The sequence below is a fragment of the Oratosquilla oratoria genome, chromosome 41, assembly GCF_046742065.1.
Source record: "Oratosquilla oratoria isolate Oo_2021 chromosome 41, ASM4674206v1, whole genome shotgun sequence".
Lineage (NCBI taxonomy): Eukaryota > Metazoa > Arthropoda > Malacostraca > Stomatopoda > Squillidae > Oratosquilla > Oratosquilla oratoria.
Genome location: NC_134817.1, coordinates 30,528,143 through 30,553,800, shown reverse-complemented (window position 1 = coordinate 30,553,800; position 25,658 = coordinate 30,528,143). Strand labels below are relative to the sequence as shown.

At 43.3% G+C, this 25,658-nt stretch overlaps 1 protein-coding gene across 1 annotated transcript in view; it reads left to right on the top strand.

Annotated features, from left to right (window-relative positions):
• The first annotated feature begins 1,827 nt into the window (after nucleotides 1-1,827).
• Nucleotides 1,828-25,658, top strand: part of LOC143021194 (uncharacterized) — a 321,947-nt gene continuing 298,116 nt past the window's right edge. The window contains 1 exon segment of the mRNA XM_076178514.1: nucleotides 1,828-2,017. Coding sequence (XP_076034629.1) covers nucleotides 1,882-2,017 — 136 coding nt within the window. The 5' untranslated portion in view covers nucleotides 1,828-1,881.

Genomic DNA, 25,658 nt, shown 5'->3' with positions numbered 1-25,658 from the left:
ATAAAACGGACATGCAATCAACAACCGGCTATGGCTACCGGACAGAGGTAGGTGACACAGACAATTCCAAAAGTATGGCGTCATCACAGACCACTTTTATAATGCACTGTGTGGCAGAAGTAAGGGACAAGAATACTGTCATCGTGTTCCCCTACGGAGTGAGAAGACTAAAGATTCTCCCACGAGTCAATACAAAAGAGTGCCTTGGCTTGGAGAATTTGGAGTTTTGTCGACAATAACCAGCGCTTCTATCTTTGGGGACAAAATCGCACTGAAGAGAGTCTTAGGGATAGTAAGAGAGATATTGGAGGAGGGCAGTAGCAGAATGTATTGTTAAGAGAAGTTAAAAGTGACCACCTTTTATTTTTCGATTCGTTCTCAGTCACAAAAGACTACTGAGTGACTCTGGTCCATAGGGATCTCACTAAAGTCCCTCAAATATCGACTGCATGAAACGTGCAGTCGATAAGCCATACAGAGTCCGTTAGGGGAGACTGGGGTCTTTGCATATAGATGAATAAATGTATTAGTGCAGGATAGTTAACTTCCTCCTGTCACCGTAAACGGAAGGTGTCACTTCAGGGTGTTCCAGACCCGTGGTTCGCAACCTGTGAACCATGGATCCCCTAAGTGGACCAGAGGGTCTCCCTGGTGGGCCTACTGACCGGAATCTAGTGAGAGTTAGTGGATGCAAAGCGATACAATTCAGTGTCGGAGAGTGATCCTCAGGAGGCTTAAGAATACTTAAGTATACTTAAGTATTGGGTTAAATGGAAAACCAAGAGGAAACCCAAGTGTGTCAGAGGATGTGTTCGTCTGTGTCGCTGTGGCACGTCGCTGTGGAGGCATACGAAGGCCCGGCTGTAGCACTGCAGTGTTGGTAGGCTGCGGTACTCGCGGCGGCCTTTTGGTATCGAGTGAAGCAAAGATGACCCTGATAAGTTTGCGACAGGAAGGCGAGCACTGTTTAATCCCTTCAACCCGGCGACAGCTTTGCCGCCAGGTGATTTTATTCACCTGGAAGGGACTCAGGGCTGATTGGAGTCCAGGTCCATCAGGACAACCCCAGGGTTCGAATCGCGTTCATGAATAAAATCGGCTGGCGGCCGATATTAAATCATCATTAAACATGTCACTGTAATGAGTGAGGTTGAGACACTTCAGCCTGATGACAGCCTGCACAGGAGAACGTGCAGGCCTGGGCCTGCAGCAGGTTGAACTGGAGCGGTCAGGAAGGGATATGAGTTGTTACTTGAACGACATCAAGTGGGACACGCAGGAGGTAATCCTCGTACTCGAGTAGTAGTAGTAGTAGTACAGGCTGCTGGATAAAAAGAAAAAAATTCAGGTAGACAGGTAGGCTGCAGGCCAGATGCAGGCAGACGAGCAGGCTGTCATGCAGGCCGAAAGAGAGAGAGAGAGAGATCCGACGTGCGTAGGGTTGAAATCGCCGTATCTGGCAACGCCATTTTGAGCCATACGGACAAGAGCCTCGAGTTGCCGGAGGTCGACAGGGAGTAGGCCGATGTTGCTCTTCACCTCCCCTAAGGGAGATCGTCAGGAGACATCCTCCCCCTCCCGCACCCCCTCCGGTTGTCTGTAGAAGTCGAGAGATAGCAGGAAGGGCAATTCTACACGCGACAGGTCCTACAGAAGGCCTGTAGCCTCCCCCCGGCACCTCCCCCTCCCCCGGGGGTATTGTGCTGAAGGAAGGTGGAATGGGTTGAGAGCACGTGCCTTCGTACGTGGTAGCGGTTGCGCGCGCAGGGGGAGGCAGGCGGACGGAGGAGGAGGAGGACAAGGAGGTGGAGGTGTGGAGGAGCAAGCGGCCGTTCGAAGCGGCAGTGTGGGTCTAAGCACCGTCGCCGGCGCTCCATTGCTATGGCAGACCCGCCAGCTGGGCCGCAGCGCGGCGAAGGGGCATTGTCCCCGTTATCCGGATCGTACCTCCTAATCATCCTCGCGGAGCCGCAGTCACAGGGAAACAGAGATGCCATTCTCAGCAGGATTACTAAAGGTAAGTCTCTCCCAACCACCCACGATCGTGTCTGTGTGTGTCGTCGAAGTCTTCGTCTTCTTCTTCCGTCGTCATGGGGCTGCCTGGCCTATGCTCCAGGCATGCAAGGCAGAGAGGCAGGGCGAGCCAGCCAGCCTGCCATACCCTTACCCCATACTTGGTGTTGTTCGGACCAACGACTGTGCTTATAGTGTTCTGTCTACCGTGGACTCAACCGGCGCCGGCATCGCGAGATTCGAAAGAGGAGTGCGCCTTGCCGGCATCATCCGGGTGTGGAGGCCGGGCAGGGTTGGGTGGGATGCCGGTGCCGGAGTGGGGCGGGGTGGTGCCTCCGCCGCCGGGGTAGGGTGGAGGGACCTCGGGACGATCGATGGATGCCACGCGAGGTGCCACGGATCTGGAACACCGTATCAGCTGATTGCACAAACTCCGTCCCCTCCCCCCCTCCTCTTGGCGCCGGCACCGTAGATACCCCCTCCCCCCGTCCCACCCCACCCCATCCCCGGAGCTGACTCCTCCGGCTCTCCCCCCCCCTTCCTCTCTCCCTCCCTCCCTCCCTCCCCTCTTTCCATTCGGGTATGCCCCCCACCCACCCCGTTCCCTCCCCACCGGATCCTCACACCCATCTTGGGCCCCCTCGGAGTCAACCTTTCGAAAGGAGCTGTTCTCCTCAACCAGCTGTGGCACCACGCCCCAGCGCCATGATACGTGGAGCAGCTGCTGCTGTCGGGGTGCCAGCTGTGCAGACGGCGAGTCCTGCACAGGGGGGGCAGCTGGTTGTCGAGCATCCGGCTGTCCTACGTGCCGGCGCCGTCCCACGGCCGGGGGCCTTCCAGCTGGAGAGGAAAATAGCTGTATGGGGGATTGTGCAACTGAGTGTAGATGCGACAGCATTGAGTGCGAGGAAAACCGTGCCCTGTACCTAAAAAAAAAAAAATAAAAAAAAAACGACAACAGCTGTAGCGACAGCAGCAATAGGAACACCAACAGCAGCAGCAGCAGCAGCAGCAGCAGCAGCAGCAGCAGCAGCAGCAATCAATACAGCGCGTCCTGCGGCAGCGCCTGACCCCCCACCTCCCCCACCCCACCCTCCCTCTCTCACCGCCCGTCTGTCTGCATGACGCCATCTCTCACTCCCTTCCTCACGTCCTACCTTCATGCAATGCAGGCGGCAATACAGCCCACAGGCACCCCCACCCCCTCCACGCCCTCTGTGTCCTCCAAGGTATACTTCTAGACTTCGTGAGTCCTCCGAAGTCTACGGACATGACACCGTGGAAGTTCCTCCTCCTCCTCCTCCTCCTACAGGGCTCGTAGGATCTCTACCTCTGCGTGAGGCACTGAATGGAGGATCCTGCGCACTTGCTCAGGAAGTCTTCGAGTAGGACTTCATCGAAGGTTCCTGGATCCTTCGTCAGGCTTTCGAGAAGACTGTCATGCAAAGTTGCCATGCAGGATTGCCATGCAGAATCGTCATGCAGGCCACAATAACGCCTGTCAGATGATAGCAGGCAGCCTTTTGCAAACCATTCATGCAGTTGGATCACTGTGGAGTCATTTTATGGTTCGTGCGTGGGGCGTCATGCAAATTGCATGACAACTGTCTATTGCAATTTGTTGGAGCTGTCATGCACGCTTTAGGCCAAATGGAGCGTCACATAAGGTGGAAATGCATTGTCAGCTGGCTGGGAAAGGATTCGTGCTGTTTCATATATCGTCATGCACACTGTGTGACTGATGTCATGCACACAGATCACTTGCCATGCACACACCTCACTTCATGTGCACATGTCACTTGTCACACACACAACATGCCATCTGTCATGCACTCTACATATCGAATGTTAAGGTTTATGTGTCAAATGTCATGCACACTTCTGAGATGGCAGCGGCATACCGTGTCAGCTGGTATGAGCACTGCGTAGACTGTCATGCACTTGGCAGTCAAACATTCCACCACTCTTGTTGTAAGTTGTCATGCACGGGAGTTATCAAGTGTCATGCACAGCGTAGACTACTTGATAGATGTTAGTATGCAACAGCAATAACTCAAATTTCATTAGAGATCTACATCACTTTCTGCCATGCACTTAGCATGACATGGTATGTCAAAACATCACATCGTAAATCAGATGTCATGTTCACTGCGCCTCGACTATTGTACATGACGGCCAGGCTGTCATACACGCCACACCACTGTCATGCAAACTCCTTGTTAGCTGTCTTGTGCATTGTGCATACCTGAGTTCTGTTCGTGATCTGCTCCTTCTCTTCCTCGGCTCTTGGGATAATTCCGGTGACATCACCCAATCCCGCCGAAGCGTCAAGTTCAACCGACTAAACACACTTTAGCGCGAAGACAACATTTATATTTTTTCTTATGGTTTAACACCACCAGATTTCGTTCACTTACAAACAGAAGCCTTTGTTGAAGGGGCAAGGAGCTAGGGGCAGAGCCTTTTGCTGCTAAAGGGGTAATAGACTACCCACCCCATAGATAAAACATATTTTATATTGTTCTAACGTAAGGCGATTTCATTTTGCTGAAAGGGTTAAAGAAACGCGACATTTGCCAAATAGAAAAACTGCTATGGCGGCCAGCCTCGGCTATGACGCAATAGCTGCTGCTATCGTCCACGACCAGCTGTGGGAACCGCCGAGTTGCCAGCAGCTGTTCTATCAACTCTGAAAATCGAGCTGCTGCATAGTAACACGTTCAGGCGATACTGCTTGATCATGCACTCCTGTGCATGACGCATTCAGATTTTTATTTATCATAATCATGTACCCGTGTGTATGGCACACTAAGGGGGATATTGATCATGGATTTGCGCATGATTCGTTAAAAGTGTATTTATTGATCATGCACTCATTGCATGACACGTTCAGGGGCTATTTCTTGATTATGCACTCCTGTGCATGAGATATTCAGGGGGATATTCCTTGATCACACACTCATGTGCATGAGATATTCGAGGGACATTCCTCCATCATGCACTTGAGCGCATGACGCCATCATGCACCACAAACAAACGTTTCGGTATATTTTTTCTTATCATGCGTCAGGATTTTATGCATCACATGATTTTTTGTCATATTCCGTATCTTCGTTGCCAGGCGATTTTTTTTTTATCTGTGAGGCACCTCCCCCTCCCATCCTGCCACCCTCCCACCCTCCCCCCACTCGGCAGTGAAGCGGTGGTCTAACTTGAAATATGTGCATAATATAATGCTTGTATCTGTTCAATACCAGTGTATGCTATGGAATTCGGCATTTCGTAGAGTTTGGGGTATTTAGAGCGTGGGCATTGGGACATGCACATACACACGTATTCACACAAGCACGCACGCACACACGCATATATATATACACACACATGCATACAAAAACACACAATCACACATACATACCAAAACATACTTACAGAGACAAACTCTACATACAAAAAACACATATACATGCACGCATATACACAAACGCACATGCACCTACATGTACACAAAAAATTACATGCATATACTCGTACATACATGTACATGCACATGTACGTACATTTAGGTAAACAGACACAGGTGCGCGCACACACACACACACACACACACACACACACACAGAGAGAGAGAGAGAGAGAGAGAGAGAGAGAGAGAGAGTAATCGAATAAAGAAAATTTGGTTAATCAAAAAAATTATACCACAGGAACGTAGCTCATTTCCTGTATATCATAATCAGGAATGCATACATACACACACGAACACGTACACACACACACACACGCACACACACACACACACACACACACACACACACACACACATATATGATAAATTGGAGAATATAAGACAGGACCCCGAAAGCGCTGCTCCTTTCCTGTGCATTGCAATTAGGTAAATACAATTAGGCACAATTAGGTAAATGCACACACGCACACGATACACACACACACGCAAACAGGCACACATAGGCACACCCACACCCACATACACACGCATGCGCACTCAAACACATATACACAACACACAAAACAAAACATACTATACAAACACACACCACACACACACACACACACACACACACACACACAGAAAGCGATGCTGAGTAAACGGCCAAGTTTGCAAAGAGCCGTGGTCCAACTTAATTCAAGTTTGCATTGGACCCTCCGCGGTAATCTGGCGCAGATTGGACCATTTCTCTCCAGGCCAGACTCCCCGAATACGAAATGCGGCCAGGTGAAGCGTCCCGGCCTCCCCCGTGACTTAAAGGCTCTAGGATGTTCCCTTATTTATAACCGTGGAGGATAGTAGAGAGTATTCTCTACAAAAAGAAAGATAATAACCACAGCGTGTGTGCGCGCGCGCGCGTGTGTGTATGTGTGTGTGTTTATGTGTGTGTGTGTGTGTGATTCACCATGGTCTTCGATCATGTGTTGGACTCGTGATCGACAGCTATTTCCCTCCCGGAAGAGAACTCAGAGCTCATGTATGACTGATCTATGGGTAATGCTGACCTTACACGCACACACACCACCAACTCCCCACCCACGAGAGTTGGAGTAACAACCCGCAATGTGTGTGTGTGTGTGTGTGTGTGTGTGTGTGTGTGTGTGTGTGTGTGTGTGTGTGTGTGTGTGTGTGTGTGTGTGTGTGTGTAAATGTATGTATGGTTGTGAGCAGAGTAGAAAACAAAATGTTTTCTACAACTGAATCATAAACCTTGAGAAAAGACCTATGAACAGTTTACCTGCAATAAAAAGCGATGAACTGTTTCAAGGCATTCAAGCAGATCAGATTTAAACCAAGAAAATAAGAAGATATCTTACCAATAACTATCATTTCTATCGAAGGGAACAATATCCCAACTAAATGGTGAAGTTCGTTTGAGTAGAAACAAATTAGGTTACGATCCTATATTTTTCGAATCTCCAATGATCAAGTCACCTTTGAGTCACTTACTGAGAAGCTGAATGACGAACTTAGAGATGTTAAACTTATACGAATATTAGACACATTGTTGAATCGAAGACTTAGGGAAGATCTAGACTACTGTAAGCGAAGTCGTCTTCCTGGTTTTCAAATTCACCACATTTGACGAGAATCTTGAATGTGTGACAGGGAGCTTTGTAAGTGGGACACGAGAGTCTTAAAGAAAGTATCAGAAGGAAGGGAAAGTTAATTTTTTTCTTCTTTCTTTTTGCGAGTGGAGGTTAGCTTCTCATCTTAAAAGATTCCTGCGTTGCTCTGGTCCGTAGATATGTTATTTATATCCCTAAAATATGGACTGTGTAAAACATGTGGTACATCCCCCTTACGGAGAAGACAGTAAGAAGGGAAAGACAAACACGGTCTTCATAAGGTAGTAGGGGCACATCAAGAGAAGAGTCCAAAGAATCCACGAAGTGAGTATGAAAGGCAGGACAGGAGAGATGGGAGAAAGGAGAGAGATTCGGAAAGAAATATATATGTACAGACCAAACCCCTTTCCCCCCACTTATAAGGAAAGGGTAGCCTAAAAGGAAACGCCGAAGAAATCAAAAAAGGAAGAGAATGAGCTGGTGCAGGTCCGACCCACCTGACCCAAGGGATGACCTGTCACATTTGTGTTCACCAGTGGGTTTCACAGTCATCTATGATAACAATGACGTCAACAACCAAGACGCCAGTATTTGTCATGTTCACTATCTCGTGCACATGAAACACTGTCGTCGTCAACTGACAAAGTACCATAAGTAGGCAAGTTTGCTAAGAACAAAAACAGATGTAGGAAAAAGAGAGACAGGAGGAGGGGGAAAGGAGGGAGGGAGAGGGAGGCGGAAGGATACAAGGCGGAGGAGGAGGGAGGAAGGAGAAGGAATAGGAAGAGGAGGAGGTGGAGGAAAGAGAGTAGGAGCAGGAGGTGGAGGAGGAGGAGGAGGAGGGAAGGGCAAAGGGGAGGGAATAAGAGAGGAGGCGGAAATCTCGAAGAGTTTGTAAAATACACAAACACACAAAACTTGTCACCCGACAAACACATCGTCAAGATTGTAGGCAAGACACACTCTTTGACGAACATGAAGTCAGCTTTTCAGTACAAAGTCGAGATGACGAAAGAAAGAACGACAGACTGACTGATCCGACCTAGATTTGAATGTACAGCGTTGGCCTAGTCTCTACACAGAGTGAAGAATATAAACGAGAAGAAGAAGCAAAGAGCAGAGGCAAAAATGGTCCCTTGATTTGCAGAAAGAAAAACATACGAGTAAAAAAACAAAGACTGAATCTGCCATCATTGGAAGAAAGAAAAAAGAGAGACGTTCATTGTTCAGGCCATTACAGGAAGTGAACAAAATAGAGAAAATATTATTTTGGATTGCGACATGGTTATATGACGAGCTCAAAAAAAAAAAAAAAAAGACAAATCTAAAGGATAACAAGAAGTATTTTCCTGCACAGATGCATCAATTTGTATTGACAAAAGGTTGGGTATACATAAACATTTTTCTGCCCGATACTCAATGGTTAGTGCTCGGAACGTCGAGAGTACAGCATTGGGGAAATTGGTTCCGTTCTTTGCTTACGCAGGAGCCAGAGATATTGGACGATCAGTCTCGGAAAAGGGGAAATAGTTTTCCTAAATTACGCACGCACGCACACACACACACACACAAACACACACACGCATATATATATATATATATATATATATATATATATATATATATATATATATGCAAAAAACACTGAAGATGTAATTATATGAAAGCGCTCTGCTTCGTTAGTTTATTTTTGCTAGTGGTTACTTACACACACACACACACACACACACACACACACACACACACACACACACACACACACACACACACACACACACACACACACACACACACACACACACACACAAACACAAACACACACACACACACACATATATATATATATATATATACATATATATATGTATGTATATATATATATAATATACATATACATATATATACATATATATACATATATATATATAATATATACATATATATATATATATATATATATATACAGATAGATATTACAATAAAAAGTAGTAACACGTTTGTAGATCACAAATAATACCAAAGCCGGAGCGAAAAAAACAACACTGGAAACACGAATTCTATATAAATCGACTGCAAACTGCAGTCCTCTTTAGGCACTGCTTAAGAGGCCTCCAGTTATTAGTCGACATATATAGAATCCCCGTTTCCAGTCTTTTACTTCTGCTCTGACTGTAGTGTTGTGTGTGATTATATACACACACACACACACACACATATATATATATATATATCTATATATATGTGTGTGTGTGTGTGTGTGTGTGTGTGTGTGTGTGTGTGTGTGTGTGTGTGTGTGTGTGTGTGTGTGTGTGTGTGTGTGTGTGTGCTAATAAGAAACACAGGTAACTTGTGTTCATTTGTGCAAGAGTGACCACTGGGAAAGAGAAGCTAAAGAAAGCAAAACGCTTTTCTATATTACATCCAGTCAAGTGCATCTTTGCACTGAATATGTAATATAAGGAAGCGCTTTGGCTCATTTAGTTTCTCTTTTCCAGTGGTCACTTTTGCATAATATATATATATATATATATATATATATATATATATTTCTATATGTGTGTGTGTGTGTGCTTCCGTATACATATATGTATATTTCTGAAGTGATTCGCTAGTAGCAGCGAATATCATACAAATAATTTCCGACAGTCACCCCGGGATTGGAACCGGGGTGCCCTGTTGTCAAGCGAGGCCACGGTTCGAAGCATGGTGTGATTGTCGGAAATTACTTATACATGTATAGGTGCATGCATATTTCCTTAATTATTACATACAGAGTGAGACTCGAACCCTCGTCTGTGTACTTCCATCGGTGAAATTTATCTTTAAAATCAATCATATTCTCCACCTATAGTATTTCTTCTTCCATGTTCTTCATTAAACCATTATTACTGTAAGAAAAACTGCATTTCTAAATAACCTTCCAATGTCTTTTTTTTCTCAATCTATTCCCATCTCCACTGGATATCCTCTTGTCACTCACAAAGAAGTTTTCTTTGTCGGTTAAGTCCAACGCTTTCAACGCTCCGACGACGCCAATCGTATCAGCTCTGTCTCTTCCTTCTTCTACTTAGCTCTTTTCTTCTCTAGTGTGCTCTTTCAGTTATGTTGAGAACCATTTTGGTTGCTGCTCTTTGTATTCTCACTGCTTTGTATATTTTTCTTGCGGAGATTACACCACTACAGCATTGTGTGTGTGTGTGTGTGTGTGTGTGTGTGTGTGTTTATGTGTGCGTGTGTGTGCATGTATTTATTTAGATATGTATGTATGTATGTTTGTATATGTGTATGTATGTATCTAGATATGTATGTATGTATGTACGAGTATGTATGTATGTATATATGTGTGTGTGTGTATGCGACTCCATGTACATGTGTATACAGTACATATGTGTGTGTGTTCCTCACGTGTATATATTTTGTGTGTATTATTGTGCTTGCAAGTTTTCTTGTGTACCCGTCAATTCATTCCCCAAAAGCTATTATTTCTGTGGCCCTCAACCCTGAACATCTTAAAACATTGACCGGGACCCCAGAAGGTCCTTTTCATCCGCAATTTGTAGAGTGAAAAAGAAAAGTGTATTCCGTAGCTTCTCTTAAATATTTTTGACAAAAAAGTTGATATTTCAAAATAAAAAGGGACACAATGATATAATTTTTCAAATATATATATAACGATATAATGTTATGATGTCAACAATTCAAAAACTTAATAACTCTAAGGAGAACTGCCAACAGCCATATTATCAATCTCTATCTCTAATAATATTAGCAATCTTTATAAACTAGATTCTTTCATGGCACCCATTGTCTAGCCATAGGCACGGTCTAGCTATGACACATCCTGATTAATTCTCCACATGGTTTATATAATTATAAAAAAAAAACGAGCGATATTAATATTATACTATTCATTGTCTATTGGGGAAAAAGGCTCATTGCGTCGACTTCATTAAGTCAAATTAAAATATTCTCTTGATTGCGAATGCAATTGTCTAATCCGTTACGGGCAAAGTTGTATCTCATATATTTTTATTTTGGCTGTTATTGCGTGAATTAATTAATGGTGTATTTCTGAGAAAGATTTTCTTTTTTTCAAAACTGGATTTAAATTTCATCAAATATAAAAATCGTCTGTCAGTCCTTACAAGAGTAGTTTGATCAACAGACAAACGGTGACGGAACCCGACTAGCATAACTCTTTATCTGTGTATTACAATGAACAATTAGGGTAATACACAGTTAAACTAGTTTGTCAATCTATCATCGTCTAGATTTCTCTTTTTAATAACTTACACTAGGAGGGTACTGGAATGCTATACACCTCTCGTGACGTCACTGTTTGGGTGCAATTTAAAATTTACAGACATTTTCGGACCACTGAGTGACGTCACTGATGACGTAATATCGACAACGATTTTGAATTACCTTCTAAAGTCTTCTGTGTGTGTGTGTGTGTGTGTGTGTGTGTGTGTGTGTGTGTGTGTGTGTGTGTGTGTGTGTGTGTGTGTGTGTGTGTGTGTAAGTGTAAGGACAGAATCGCTGGTTCCTGCCAACAAAGTACTTATAATTTGTAAGAAGCTCTCTCGATAGCAAATGAATTCTACTTAGCAATGCTACCCACTTCAAAGTATTTGATCCGGCCAATGAAACATAATTTGATGCATCTGAGAGGGATAAATTTGCCTTTCGAGAAGAAAGTTTCAGTTAACGGGGTCAAGATCGACCGTTATTTAACGGCCAAGATCGACCGTTATTCAACGGTCAAGGTCTCTCTAAGAAAAGGTCAAATCACTTCGGAAATGGAAACCAACGACATGACGTCAGGAGGGGACGCGGCACGCCGCCATGACGTCACATCGTTTGTTTTCTTCCTGTCTCGTCCTTGTTTAGACTCCCATCCCTATTTGCACTAAAGTCACTATAATCTAACGTTCTAGTGCACCGCAGTGCAGACGACTAGAACCATTTATCTAGTTTATATCTAATCTAGAATGTCGTGCAACCGGGTTATAAAACTTGTGTCGCTGCAGGTGCAATGCAGTTTATTTTTGGATCAATAGTTCTTTACTGGGTGACAGTTTCCATAATGCGGAGGACATTTTGCGCCCGTTCCATCTCTACTATGTTTATCTCTCTCTACAGGAATATGCTTAGCTAACTAAAAGAATGTTCTTCTAGAATACTTAGGTAGATTGGTGTCATAACTAAACTTAGTTTGCGAAGAAAACTTAGAAACGTAGAAGACACATGGCAGAAATCATAGTTCGTTAACTAAAGCATAATTTAACACGAATGTAGAGGTTTATACACAAATATTTATGTACATTTACTTAAAGTCGACCATCTGTGTCAGGGCGTGCACACACGCACGCGCACACACACATACACATATACACACACACACACACACACACACACACACACACACACACACACACACACACACACACACACACACACACACACACACACACACACACACACACACACACACACACACACGTAGATGAGTGTCTGCAGTTTCTAGAAATATTGTGACAGAAAACCTGGCACTAGAAAAAAATCAGTCAAAAGGGACATAGCTGTGATAGAATCACTCACTTTTACTCTGTGTTTGGACAACTGGTCCCAATTTAGTTGACGGGGCATCAGACAAAGCTGGTGATCAAAATTTATCACATAGTGTCTTCAACAGCTGCCTTGCAGCTTCAAGTTACACGTCTCGACATCTGCAACCTAGCGATTGTATTTAGCTGGGGAAATTCATCTGGACTCTATTTCGGGTTCTACAAAATATCCACATTTGTCGAAAATGTCTTCTCAGTCGACATGAAGCCATAACGCTTTCAACACTCGCCCCGCCTCCTTGCAAGTGGACAGACAATATATCAATTATTTTTCGCCTCTTTTCATAATTTTTCATGCTCATTTTGACCTCAGTGAAAGGTTTCATATATTTCATGTTTCGTAGTTAATTTAATTTATTGTTTAGGCAAGAGACAAATATTTTGTTCAGAATTGGAAAAGCTGTTTGGTTGCATGCATGTATGTACATGCGCGTTGCGTGTATTTGTTCATATCATTTACGTATTTATACTCAGTTGTGTTCGTGGTACCCCGTCTACAATCGGAATATTCGATTAGATTTTCTGTCATCATTCCAATATTCAATTATCGAAAAAATTATGTATAGTCTAGGCTCGCATTACTTCTGCTGAGAAATCTTACTGTTCTTTTTGGGATACTCATACTGGTCACTTAGCTTAATGTCTTGAATTTGGGCCTTCATGAGAAGAAAGAAGGGAGAGAGGTGTCAAATAGGACTCAAAGAATCTCTTTATTTGGGATCTCCTCTTCAACAGAGTGACAGAACTTTATTATGTTTATTCTGGCTAAACACAAACTATTCTAAGGAACTGAGTGAGGGGAGGGGGTAAGGACCGGAAGATGGCTTCAAACCGAGACCGGGCCCCTCTAACCGAATAGAATCGTGTTTAATTCTCTCTCTCTCTCTCTCTCTCTCTCTCTCTCTCTCTCTCTCTCTCTCTCTCTCTCTCTCTCTCTCTTCTCTCTGCCACCATACCAAATGTGTCAATACCCAATGTGATTCAGTTTCCATCCTTTGTCACGTGGAGAGTCTCTTATTTCGTGTTCATTTGAGCGAAAAATGGCGAGTTTTTAAAAGAAATTGACTCGGGGCCACTGTGCCGAAGAAATGTGGGAAGATGATGAAGAAATGTGGAAAGTTGGATCTCCGAAACCTTTACCGTAAATCTTATAATAATAGAGGCTGAGAAAATTCGCGTCTTCAACTCTTTCTCTCTCTCTCTCTCTCTCTCTCTCTGTGTGTGTTTCTCTTACATTTTCTAACGTTTGTTTCTTGAGACTATATATGTGGAACCAAACGTACAATCATTATTATCATTATTGTTATCATTAATGACAACAATGATAATAGTTATAATGATAATATGCGTGTGTGTGTGTGTGTGCGAGCGCGCGAGCACATCAATGGACACACCCTAAGGACTATGCATGACTGCACACATGCAGAAGTTCCCTACATGCACCCGCATGCAAGTCTGCCAATTCTCATCCATATTAATGTATGAATACACGCGAGGAGTGATCTTGCTGTGCGAGATGCATTAATGTATGGGGAAGGGTCGCAGTCTGTGATGTTATGTTACTGTGATGTTGCACCTTCGCCGGTTCCAGCCACACCCCCCATAAACACCTCTCCCTCTCCTCCTCGCCTCCCACTCCCTCACAGGTCGCAACCTGTATCCAACACCACCTCCCACCCCTTCCACTCCCTCCCTTTTGTCAACCCTCTCCTTCCTTCCAGATACAAAAGACACCCATCGCTTTCTTTCCCTTCATCTCTCCCTTCCCTGTTTCCCTTCTCCTTCTCCCTTTACATCAGCCCAACCTCCTCCTCCTCTACACCTCCACCCTCCTTAATGTGGGACCCTTACTGCATCCACCTCCTCGTCCCCTCCAGCCCCTTCCCGAGCCGACAGGTCCCTCACCGCGCGTCCCAGGGAGCACCCTCCACCTCCCCAGCTCTCTCTCGTTAGACGCAGAGTCTCTCGCAGGGCTCCCTCTTCTCCCCTCCTCCTCCTCCTCCCTCCTCCTCCTCCGGGTGACGAGAGTGCCGAGGGGCGCGCCGGGGCCACGGGGAGTTATATGACTCGCCAAAACTGGAAGTAGCGCGGCGCCGAAGTACTATACATGGGGGAGAAGGTCACGCGCGCGTTGACCGAGGGGGGCGGCGGCGCGGCCTGGAGCCGCCGAGGAGGAGGAGGCCTTCCCTGGCGCCACGGCAGCTGTCGCGGAGCTCTCCTTCCATTTATTTGATTAACTTTATTTTCTTCTTTTTGTATTTTTCATTCATCTGTTAGCATGTTCACGCCCCGAACGAATATAACGTTATCATATTGTTACTGATGCATCTGAACAAAACTGTATACATACATATATATAAATATATATATATATGTATATATATATGTATATATATATATATATATACACACATATGTATACATATATAGATAAAACTTGGTTCGATTTCGAGTGAAATTTTATCCGAATTGACCATAAATATATCTAAACTTGTTGCAACTCGGCCGCGGGAATATGTCCATATTTCCGCAGAAGTGTTGGCAAAGTTGCCGCACGCGTGCCTCAGAAATTTCCGAACTAAAACAAATAAACAAATAAACAAATAAATCAGAAACAAACAACACAGAAACTCTTTTCTACACTTATGGTTTAATTCCGCTTTTTTAAGGATTTACTGGATATTTGTGTGAATATGGATTCTTGTTTTATTCATTTGTCCTGGTCGACGCCAGACAATTCTATTCAGGTCAGATAAGTCACATACACACATACGTACAAGCATACATACATACATACATACGTACGTACAAGCATACATACATACGTACATACAAGCATACCATGCGTACGTACAAACATACATACATACAAACTTACATCCATAAATAGATACATTCATGCATACTTGCACACATACATACACACGTACATACATACTCATAAACACATGCATACATATATACATAAATGCATGCATGCATACATACGTACGTGCATACATACATGCGAACATATATGCATGCACACGTCCACAAGGCCTTTCCCTCCTTATGGGGGGTAGCTAAGTCAAAGAATTTCCCCCACCCCACACTCACCCGAAAACCCCTTCATTGCCCCTCCCACCACGCGGATGAAGGGGCCATCCCTCGCCCCGGCACACCGCTCAGTTCAAAGGGAAATAAGCCAATTCTAAACCATGATTTAGTTCATCCAAGTTGAACCTAACTAAACCCCCAAAGAGTGAGTGAATAGAACATGACATAGAACAATATAAGGTCAGATTTGACCAATGAGAACACAAAGATGAGACTCAACACACACACACACACACACACACACACACACACACACACACACACACACACACACACACACACACACACACACACACACACACACACACACACACACACACACACACACACGCACACACACACAGGAATAAAATCACTAGGCAGCAACCAAAATGAAAATTAAAGTATCAACTGTTAGAAAAGGAGTTAAGCAGATTAAGCTTTACAACGGTTAACCGTTAAGCCTAATCCTGCTGACTGGAAACCGTTTGGTCTCTAGCGAGGCTGAATGCTCAATGACAGGTAATTAGATAACCAACAACTACCTGGTTAAGTAACACACTAACTGATTAACTAAGAAACTAACAAGCCTGCGAGCCAACAGACTAACCTAAAATAAGATTAACTTACTATTTAACTAACACTAATTAACTGACTAACTAGTTAACTAACACACTAACTGCTTAACTAACAGACTAACAAACCTACAAACCAACAAACTAACCTAAAACCAAGTTAACTTACAATTTAACTAACACTAATTATCTAACTGGTTAACTAACACACTAATTGTTTAGCTAACAAATTAACAAACCTACGAGCCAACAAACTAACCTAAAATTAAATTCACTATTACCTAACACTATAATCAACTAACTGGTTAACTAACACATCAGCTGTTTAACTAACAAACTAACAAGCCTATGGGCCAAATAAACAGGCTAACCTAAAATCAACCTAACTTACATTTTAGTTAACACTGTAATGACCAGATTAAATTATTAACTACCGAACTGACTAACGTGCTTACAAACTAACCAGTTAACTAATCAAGTAATTACTTAACTGATATAATAACCAACTAACGATTAGCGCAGTAATCAACTAATTCATCTAATAACTAACACCTGTTGATAATCTAACGAACTAACAGCCTTCGTATTAATTAACCAAACGATTTCCTAACTTACTAATGAACACTAACTTATTAATAAACTAACAAGCTTATATCTGATTAACTATTGGTTTAATAAGTGTCCTGCCAGTCTGACTTAACAACTTTTTGATCAACTAACAAATTATCTATCTTACATTCTAGTTAACTAAATGAATGAATAAAGAAACATTATACCATATTCCTTATGTGTTTGTTTATATTTCTGAATCCTAAACAGAGATTCGACGAAGAGACTGAAGTACAGAGAAGAAAGTTAATTTAACTAAACAAGAAGGATGACCAACAAACCAACACTAACTAAAACTAGGAACGACACATTGCAGCAAATCGCTTAGAATCTTTAGACCTTTAAGCTTGCCAAAGAGAATTTAAAACGAGATCAAGATTAATCTAACCATTTCATTGTAGATAAGCAAATGAATACGGAGTTAACAACATGCTACTTGCTTTTGATATTTCCTTTGAGTAAAAACGACTTCAGTTACGATATTTTGGTTTTCAAATTCCAAATTGTCAAATTACTCTTGCGTCATTCAGTGAGAGGCTGAATGACGAACTGAGAGAAGTTAAACCTAGAATACGAATGTTAGGCATAGTATTGAGATGTCATTACGAACGTCTAGAATAATGTAACCAGAGTCGTTTCTACTCAAACGAGGTAGCAAAAGCAAATAGCATGTTAGCCTGGTGTGCTGCCACATTTAGTCTTTATCTAAGTGATTTCTCTGCCTTAGAACTTGACAAAGGACAAAAGAAAAAGGATATTTAGGAACTAATGAAGAACTTAATACGTTCCACTGAACTCAATGGAACTCGTGAACTGAACACACAATTATTCAACAGAATTTCTGGATTGAGATATTCATAGATCAACATTCAAGAGAAAGTAACGACTTACCATTTATTTTTTATTTTTTCTATCTTTGTCCCTTCGATACTAAGATGAATACAATACCTTGACGCCAGGTAGGGTAAATGAAAAAAAATATCAACTAGTAAAGAAGAGCTACAATACATATATATATATATATATATATATATATATATATATATATATATATGTATATATATATATATATATGTGTGTATGTATATATATATATATATATGTATATACTGTATATATATATATTTATATACATATGTATATATGTATATGTATGTATACATATGTATATATATATATATATATGTAAATACATATATATATATGTATATGTATATATATATATATATATATATATATATAATATATATATGTATGTATGTATATATATGTATATATATATGTATATGTATATATATCTATATGTATATATATAATATTACTGTACCATTGGAGGCAGTGGTATATATGGAGTAATCCCTGGAAGAACATTTTCATTGAATTCTTTAATACATTTCCAGATTAATTCCTGGAACAAAAACTTCACTAAATTACTTAATTCCTTTTGAGACGCTGTAATCTTTACAACAAACATTTTTTCTTAAAATATATTATTACTTTTTTCCGGGGGAGGCATGGGAATTAATGATGATACAGTACTGTTATCAGTAAACGAGATTTACCACGTCAACAATGACTAAATGATTCGCACATTAATTTTTCTTACATAAACAATTTTTAATTAAAAAATAAACATTTGTTCTATATTTGCTTTCTAAATTAAGTGACAAAATCTAGGAAACACCAGGCTTCCTAGAAACGATTGTTCCAGTCTATGTAGTCGATCTTTTTTAATCACCTCAGAGTGAGCCGACATGACGTCACTCAAATCTCGTTTTTCTCCACGAAGACCGACCATACTGTAGATTTTGACTTTGTGGAAATTAATCCCCAATAATAAACGAATGCCGCATGGTTCTGGTCCGTAGGGGTGTGTCGATGCCTGTGGGCAAATGTCCGGAAATGCCGAGTGGGGAGTGGGGGGGAGAGTGGGGAAGAAAGGGAGAGTTAAAAGATCGATACTTGAGTATCAGCCTGCAGGTGTGGTGGGATGTCGTTTGGTTTCGGACAGTGAATTTCGGGGCGAGGGTTGGGGGGAGGATTTTGGGGGTGAGAATTGAGGGGAATATTTTGGGATCTGGGATGGGGGAGCAGTCTGGGGAGTTGAGAGAGGATTTAAAAGGGGACTGAGGTGGATATTTTTTTTTTTTTTTTTTTAGGGAGGACGGGAGCTGGGGAAGATTTCAGGAAATTTGGGGTGGATACCCTTGGGGGAGATTTGGAAGGGGGGATTTCACGGCTGGGGGGAGAAGGAGGACAGCTTTCGGGGAGCATAGGGTGGCGAGGGTCAGCATGATTCAAGAGATCGATAGAGGATGGGGGGAGGGGGAGGAGGTGGGGGATTTAAACTCACGTTACATGTCTGAGTCATGCTCTAACAGGGCCTGACTTCGGAGAATCCCCAGAAAGGTCTTCAAAGACTTTATTCTGGTGAGCGTCAGCCGATTTTTACCCAGCTAGGGGAGTTTGGTGAAGGAAAGAGGTATCTCTAATTAGTGGTTGGAGTCTGGACGATGAAGATAAGGAGTTGTAGTAAAAAATATATATATTTTTGCGTCGTTCCTCATCGTCCCGGAGGAGTTCAGGAACAAAAATCCTTGAAGAAAATTTGGAGAAAAAAAAAACCTTAAGATGGAGACGAGAAAACGGTTACTGTGACTTTCGCTAAAATTAGTTCCAAGCATACTGGTTTGATTTTTCGCTCAATTTAGTTACCTGCAAATTATCGATTCCTTGGATTCTGAGAGTAGATGATGCGACTTAGTTCACCTGACGTTAGCCAGCATAAAATATCACGTGGTCCTTCGAATTCAAATGAGGTTTAACCACGCAAAAGTGATTAAAAACGCCTGGCGGCAGTCTTAATAGAAGAGAAAGGGTCAACCGGCACGGAAGGGTTTAATGGGACCTTCAAAAAGGAAACGCTTTCTACATTCTTTTTTTTTTTCCTTCATTGAGGGGTTTGACCGGAATTATCACTGTGTAGTAATTATATCATTATCTTTCCCACATCCTCGCTAAGCAATTATCGCGTCTTTATCCACAACCACAGATCAACCTAAGGTCAAAACAAGAGAGGGGCAGTTTGGCTTGGTTAAAAAAGAAAGAAAAAAAAATTCAAGAAGCAGTGTAACATGTCTACTGAATCGAGCTGTATATTCACTCCGTATTGGGACCGTGACTCAGGAGAGCCTGGTTGGCATCACCACCACCATAACCACCATAATCACCGCCACCTCCACACTAATTCCACAAACAACTACTACCATACTACCATAACAATCACCACATTAATACCACCACCACACTAATACCACAAACAATAACCACAAGCCCAATAATAATAATCACCACCACCACCATCATCATCACTATCACCACCACCACCATCACCTCCTCCACCGCCCTCCCACATCCGCCATGTGAACAGCAACGTCGAAATTCCTCTCTTCCACGCTCCACAGACAATGCTCTCCACGCTCTCGGGTCTATGCTCCCGTCTCGCACCACTTCCTACAGTCACGCTCTCCAAAGCTGAATAAAATCGCCTGGCGCCAACCATACCAAATCGAAGTACAGTGATATGTCACGATGACGAAGCGTGTCGAGAGGGGAACTTTCTCGAGGTGATACGAGAGAGGGGGAGAGGGGGAGAGAGAGGCCCCAGAGGTTAAAACGGACCCGGTCAGACATCGATTAGAAGGCCAGACGGGGTGTGCTCCAGCAAGCAAGCAAGCAAAACCCTTCACGTGGCCCCAAGCAAGCAAGCAACCAACCAACCACACCCAGACCCGACCTCGAGTTCTGGGAGGTTCCTGAGTTGTAGCCTAAGAGTATCTGCCATCACGCCTTCCGTTCTAGATGTCATTTTTTTTTTCTTTTGATCTACCTGCCGCCAGACAATTTCATTCATCTCTGAGACATTTCTTCCCTCCTCGCCTTTGGAATTACCTAATGCAGGTTTTATGGTCTCTTACAGTCTCCTTCATTCTTATGTTCTTGTGAAAGCGAAGAGACTGTAGCCTGTTTCGACTACTCCCACTCCCGGCTGACGTCAGCCAATTTTATTCATTTCCGTGGCACATTCCCCCTCGCCCCTTATAGATAACGAAGAGGCCGAGGAGTTCGACAAGCACTGCAGCATTTTCTGAGCAGGGGGGAACCGCACCGGGATCCACTGCGCAGCCGTGATGCGCATCGAGTTGCAGACACACCAAGAAGGTCTTTGCACCTCGCGACCTATAGGTGCTTTTCTCTGGCTAAAGCAGCACGATTTAATTGTTCAGTTTAAGAATGGACCTTTTGGGTCGTTATGGAAGATTGGCATATAGATTCCAATAGCTTTTTCAAGGCGTTGTGGAATCTAAAGGTTCTTGTTCCGGGGAATCGAAGCCAATGTTGTTCGGTTGAAGATTGAACTTCTGGGATTCTTCCTCGTTGAACAAAGTCGTCACGTGTTCACCTTAACAATATCACTAAAGTAGTCCACACACACACACACACACACACACACACACACACACACACACACACACACACACACACACAATTCTAAAGCCTGTGCAATACATCAATTCAAATCTATGATAATTGCAAATGAAGGATATAGTTGTATCTGTACATGAATTTGAGGCTAAGTATTGATAAATTGGAGAGTAGGAGACGGGACCTAACGAGCGTTGCTCCTTTCCTGTATATTACAATTGGGTAAAACTACAATTAGCAAACACACACACACACACATACACACACATACACACGCACACACAGGACCCTACGAGCGTTAGGTATGATAATTGGAGAGTAAGAGACAGGACCTCATGAGCATTGCTTCTTTTCTGGATACTACAATTAGGTAAATATAAGCTGTTGTTGGGGGCTGCCCAACATCCGCTCCCTTTTTTCCTGGGTGTGGTGGTGACTCACTTGTCCATAATTTCCGTAAATTTTTTTTTTATAAATAAATAAATAGATAAATAAAAGAAGGAAAATATAACTAAAATAGAATATAAATAATAATAATGATAATGATAATAATTATAATAATAATGAATAAGGTCGAGCATATAGTCATTATAAGAATTATTTACATCCAGAGCATTTGCGAGTTTAAAAGCAAACTTCTGTTTGGAATTGAACCAATGTAACGATATGCAGTTTAACTCATTCTTGTCAAACTCCGTTAAATATAGACTCGAAACGCTTTGTGCTTTGGCGGTTAACTGACCGTGGTACGTAATTCTGTCGCCCTGATTAACGATCAATCTCCCTTCTCCTTCTCCTCCTCCTCCTCCCCCTCCTATGACGCTGTATATATCACGTCACGCCATGTCACATAGCGTCACATCGTCTCATGTCATCGCATTGTCACGTCGCATCACATGTTACGTCACGTCACATCATGTCATCGCATCGTATCACATCATGCTACACCACGTCACGTAGCGTCACATCACGCAGTTACATCATATCGCGTCAAGTCACATTACGTCACATCACCCCATGTCACGTCACGTCGCGTCACATCACCCACGTCATTTCACGTCACATCATGTCACGTAACGCCACATCACTCCCACGTCACGTCACGTCACGTCACGTAGCGCCACATTACCCCGCGTCATGTCACATCACATCGCGTCACGTCACGATCTGAACACACCAGCCGTGTCTCATTTTACGCGTGACTAACCGACACAGCGTCACGTCCGCGGCCGAGCCTCATTAGAACAATCTAGAATCATTCTGGGAAACGTTCAACGTATCTTTTAAAGTTTGAGTTGATGTGCAGACATTAAAAAAAGACGTTACTTTAATTATGAAAATGGCGTTATAATAACATTTGTTCTACACGTTTTACATGGTTTAAATGTATCTTTATGGGGGATTTTTCATTGTAGTGTAACAGTGTCTGTGAGAAAGGTGCATTTATAGCATATGTATATTTAATCTTGTGACACTGCTTCTGACCCAGGGCGGTGGGCAGGGTGCAGGGATGACCCGTCATCCAGGAGGTGCTCAGATGAGAGGAAGGGTGGGAGGGGTGTGGAGTGTATTTGGGGATGTAATGGGTGGGAGTGTTTTTGTGCCTTCCCCTTTTTGGCTACCTCCCTTGGAAGGGGGAAAAAGCCTTGGTATATGTATGTATATTTAATCTATAGTTAGAATAACTCATAGTAACTTATCTTCAAGAAGCGATATACTGTAGTTGGCAGATTGAATTGTATACAAGACCATATTAACTTTAAGAAATTTGTATAATGTAACGTGTAATATACTGTGCTGTGTTCATTAAACTAAACTGTGTGTATATTGGCGAGGTGATCGCTCAACTATTGTCATGATGGACCAAAAAATTCCGCTATCATATATGCAAAGTGCATCCTTTGTTCTCCAGTTTATTACTGAATTGAGATCACCAAGTGCAGAGCTTTCCAGAAAACCACAGACTTGGCACAAGACGACATGACGTCACAACGTTTCTAGGCCGCTGATTGGCGGAGGTTATTGAAGATGCCGGGAAGGGACGGAGGGAAAGGGAGACGGTCTGCGTGTTTGAAGGTTCAATTTCTTGATTAAAAAAAGAGAGAGAGAGAGAGAGAGAGACCGAGACCGCTGTTTTGTGTATGGCTATTATCGTAGGGACGTGACAGGGCGTGTGCGAAATCTCTCGACTCGTCCCCGGCTCGACGGACGCTTTCCTCTGCCAAGACGACTCCGGGCCGGGAATAGGAAAAAATGCACACGCTAAACACGGTGTCATGCACACGTGCATGCACGTTTTCGTCACGTATTTCGCTGTGTACGCATGTTGCACATGTGACGTGGACCTTCGTCTCCATCTCTCTCTCTCTCCCCGTTTCCTTACTCTGCCCCCTTCTGTTGGATGATTTTTTTCCTCTCTTTTGTCCACATTTCTCATCACATTTTCCCCTATCTGTTATTCCCCCTTTTTCATTCCTGTCCACATTCTTCTCTCTTTCACTCTCCCCTTTTTCCATCATTTCTACTCTTCCCCCATCTTCCCCTTCATTCATGTGACATAGGTTGGGGGCGGGAGAGAGAATATAGTGACGGAGATAGCGGTGATGAAAAGGAGACAGAATAACGGGGGAAGGGGAAAGGGAGAGGAAGAAGGAAAAGGAGTTAGTGGTAGTGGTACTGGTGGTGTTGGCGGTGATGGTGGTGATAGTGGTAGTAGTAGCTGTGCTGTTGTCGTTATTGACGTTGTTGTTGTTGTTGTTGTTGCTGCTGCTCTTGTTGGTGTTGGTAGTGGTAGAGATGGTGTTGGTGGTGGAAGTGGTAGTGGTGGTGACAATGTTGTTATTAGTGACGCTGGTGGTAATGTCATCGTTTCTGTTGGTGATGATGGTGGTAGTAATAGCAATGACGGTGTTGTTGTTAGAGGTGAGAACAGTCGTGGTGGTGGCGACGGGAATGTGGGGTGGGGGGACGGGGGCGGTGAGGACTGGACTGAAGAGGAAGTGCCGGAGAGGTCGATGGAGCCGCCGGAGGGGTCAACGGCACTGGCACTGAAGTGCCACCTTGGTCGAGGTCGAGGGCAAGGCTCACAAACGGATTTGTCGGCGGCTGCCGGCCTGGAGGCTTTGAGGGGCTTCCCTCAACCCTCGCAGCCCCCCGCCACTGTCCGCTGCCTCTCCAAAGCCACTGCCTCACTGCAGAACCATTCTGTGGTGTAGGGATAGATTTACAAAACAAATGACGACATAAGCATTTGCTGCAGTGGTAGGATGTCTACATCCTTCAAGTTCCTTTTAAGTATGGTAGTTTTCAGGCTCTTCTATCCTTGTAGACGATTTTACTCCTGCCCTTTTGAATAAATCACTATGACAAGCAAGTTCGCTCCGATGGAACACGAATTTTTCATGTGGCAACTAACTGGAGGCAGAGTATGATTACTGCAATGGCTTCTGGCATTAACACCGAAAGTTGGCACGCCGACATTTTACCGGCAAACCTCAAGGTTGTAAAAGTTTTGTGAATTCGCTTATTTCACAACCGTCGAGTTCACGCCCTCACTGACTTTACACTCCCTTCACTGTGCTCACCGCAACCAGTGTCCCCTTCTCACACGTAAAGGTGCTAACCATGTACCTCATACTTTCTCACTACCTGAATATCATTTCTTCCACCTCGATCAATGTACAAAGCACTTCCTGTGAGTTTGTGCGTGTGCGTGCGTGTGTGTGTGTGTGTACACACACACAATGACGAGTTTAAGGTTAAGTAGGAACCTTTGATAATGATTGGTTCGACCAACAATGAGAAACAGTTAAACATTAAAAGACAATTATGGAATTGGTGGCGCCAAAGGAGTCCTTTCCTTCTCTTCCTCCTCCTTTTTCTTCTCAGCACCAGCATCACCACTTCCACAAATAACCTCTCCTTTCACCAGCGTTTCTTTACCTTTTTGGCTAACACCACGGTCCTACACCAGCATCACCCTCTTTCACCATCACCACTTTCTCCCTCAAGTGCCATTCTACACCACCGTTATCACCTTAACTCTCCAGCTCCACCCTTCCACTCCACATGCCACCCGCTCAGCTTTCCTGAAGTTATATCCCCCAACGGATTTAATGGATTTAACGATTTTTCTTGTCACTTCAGCTGAAAGTCTTGCCCCGAGTTGAAGAAAATCATTTGGATTTAGACAGAACAACAT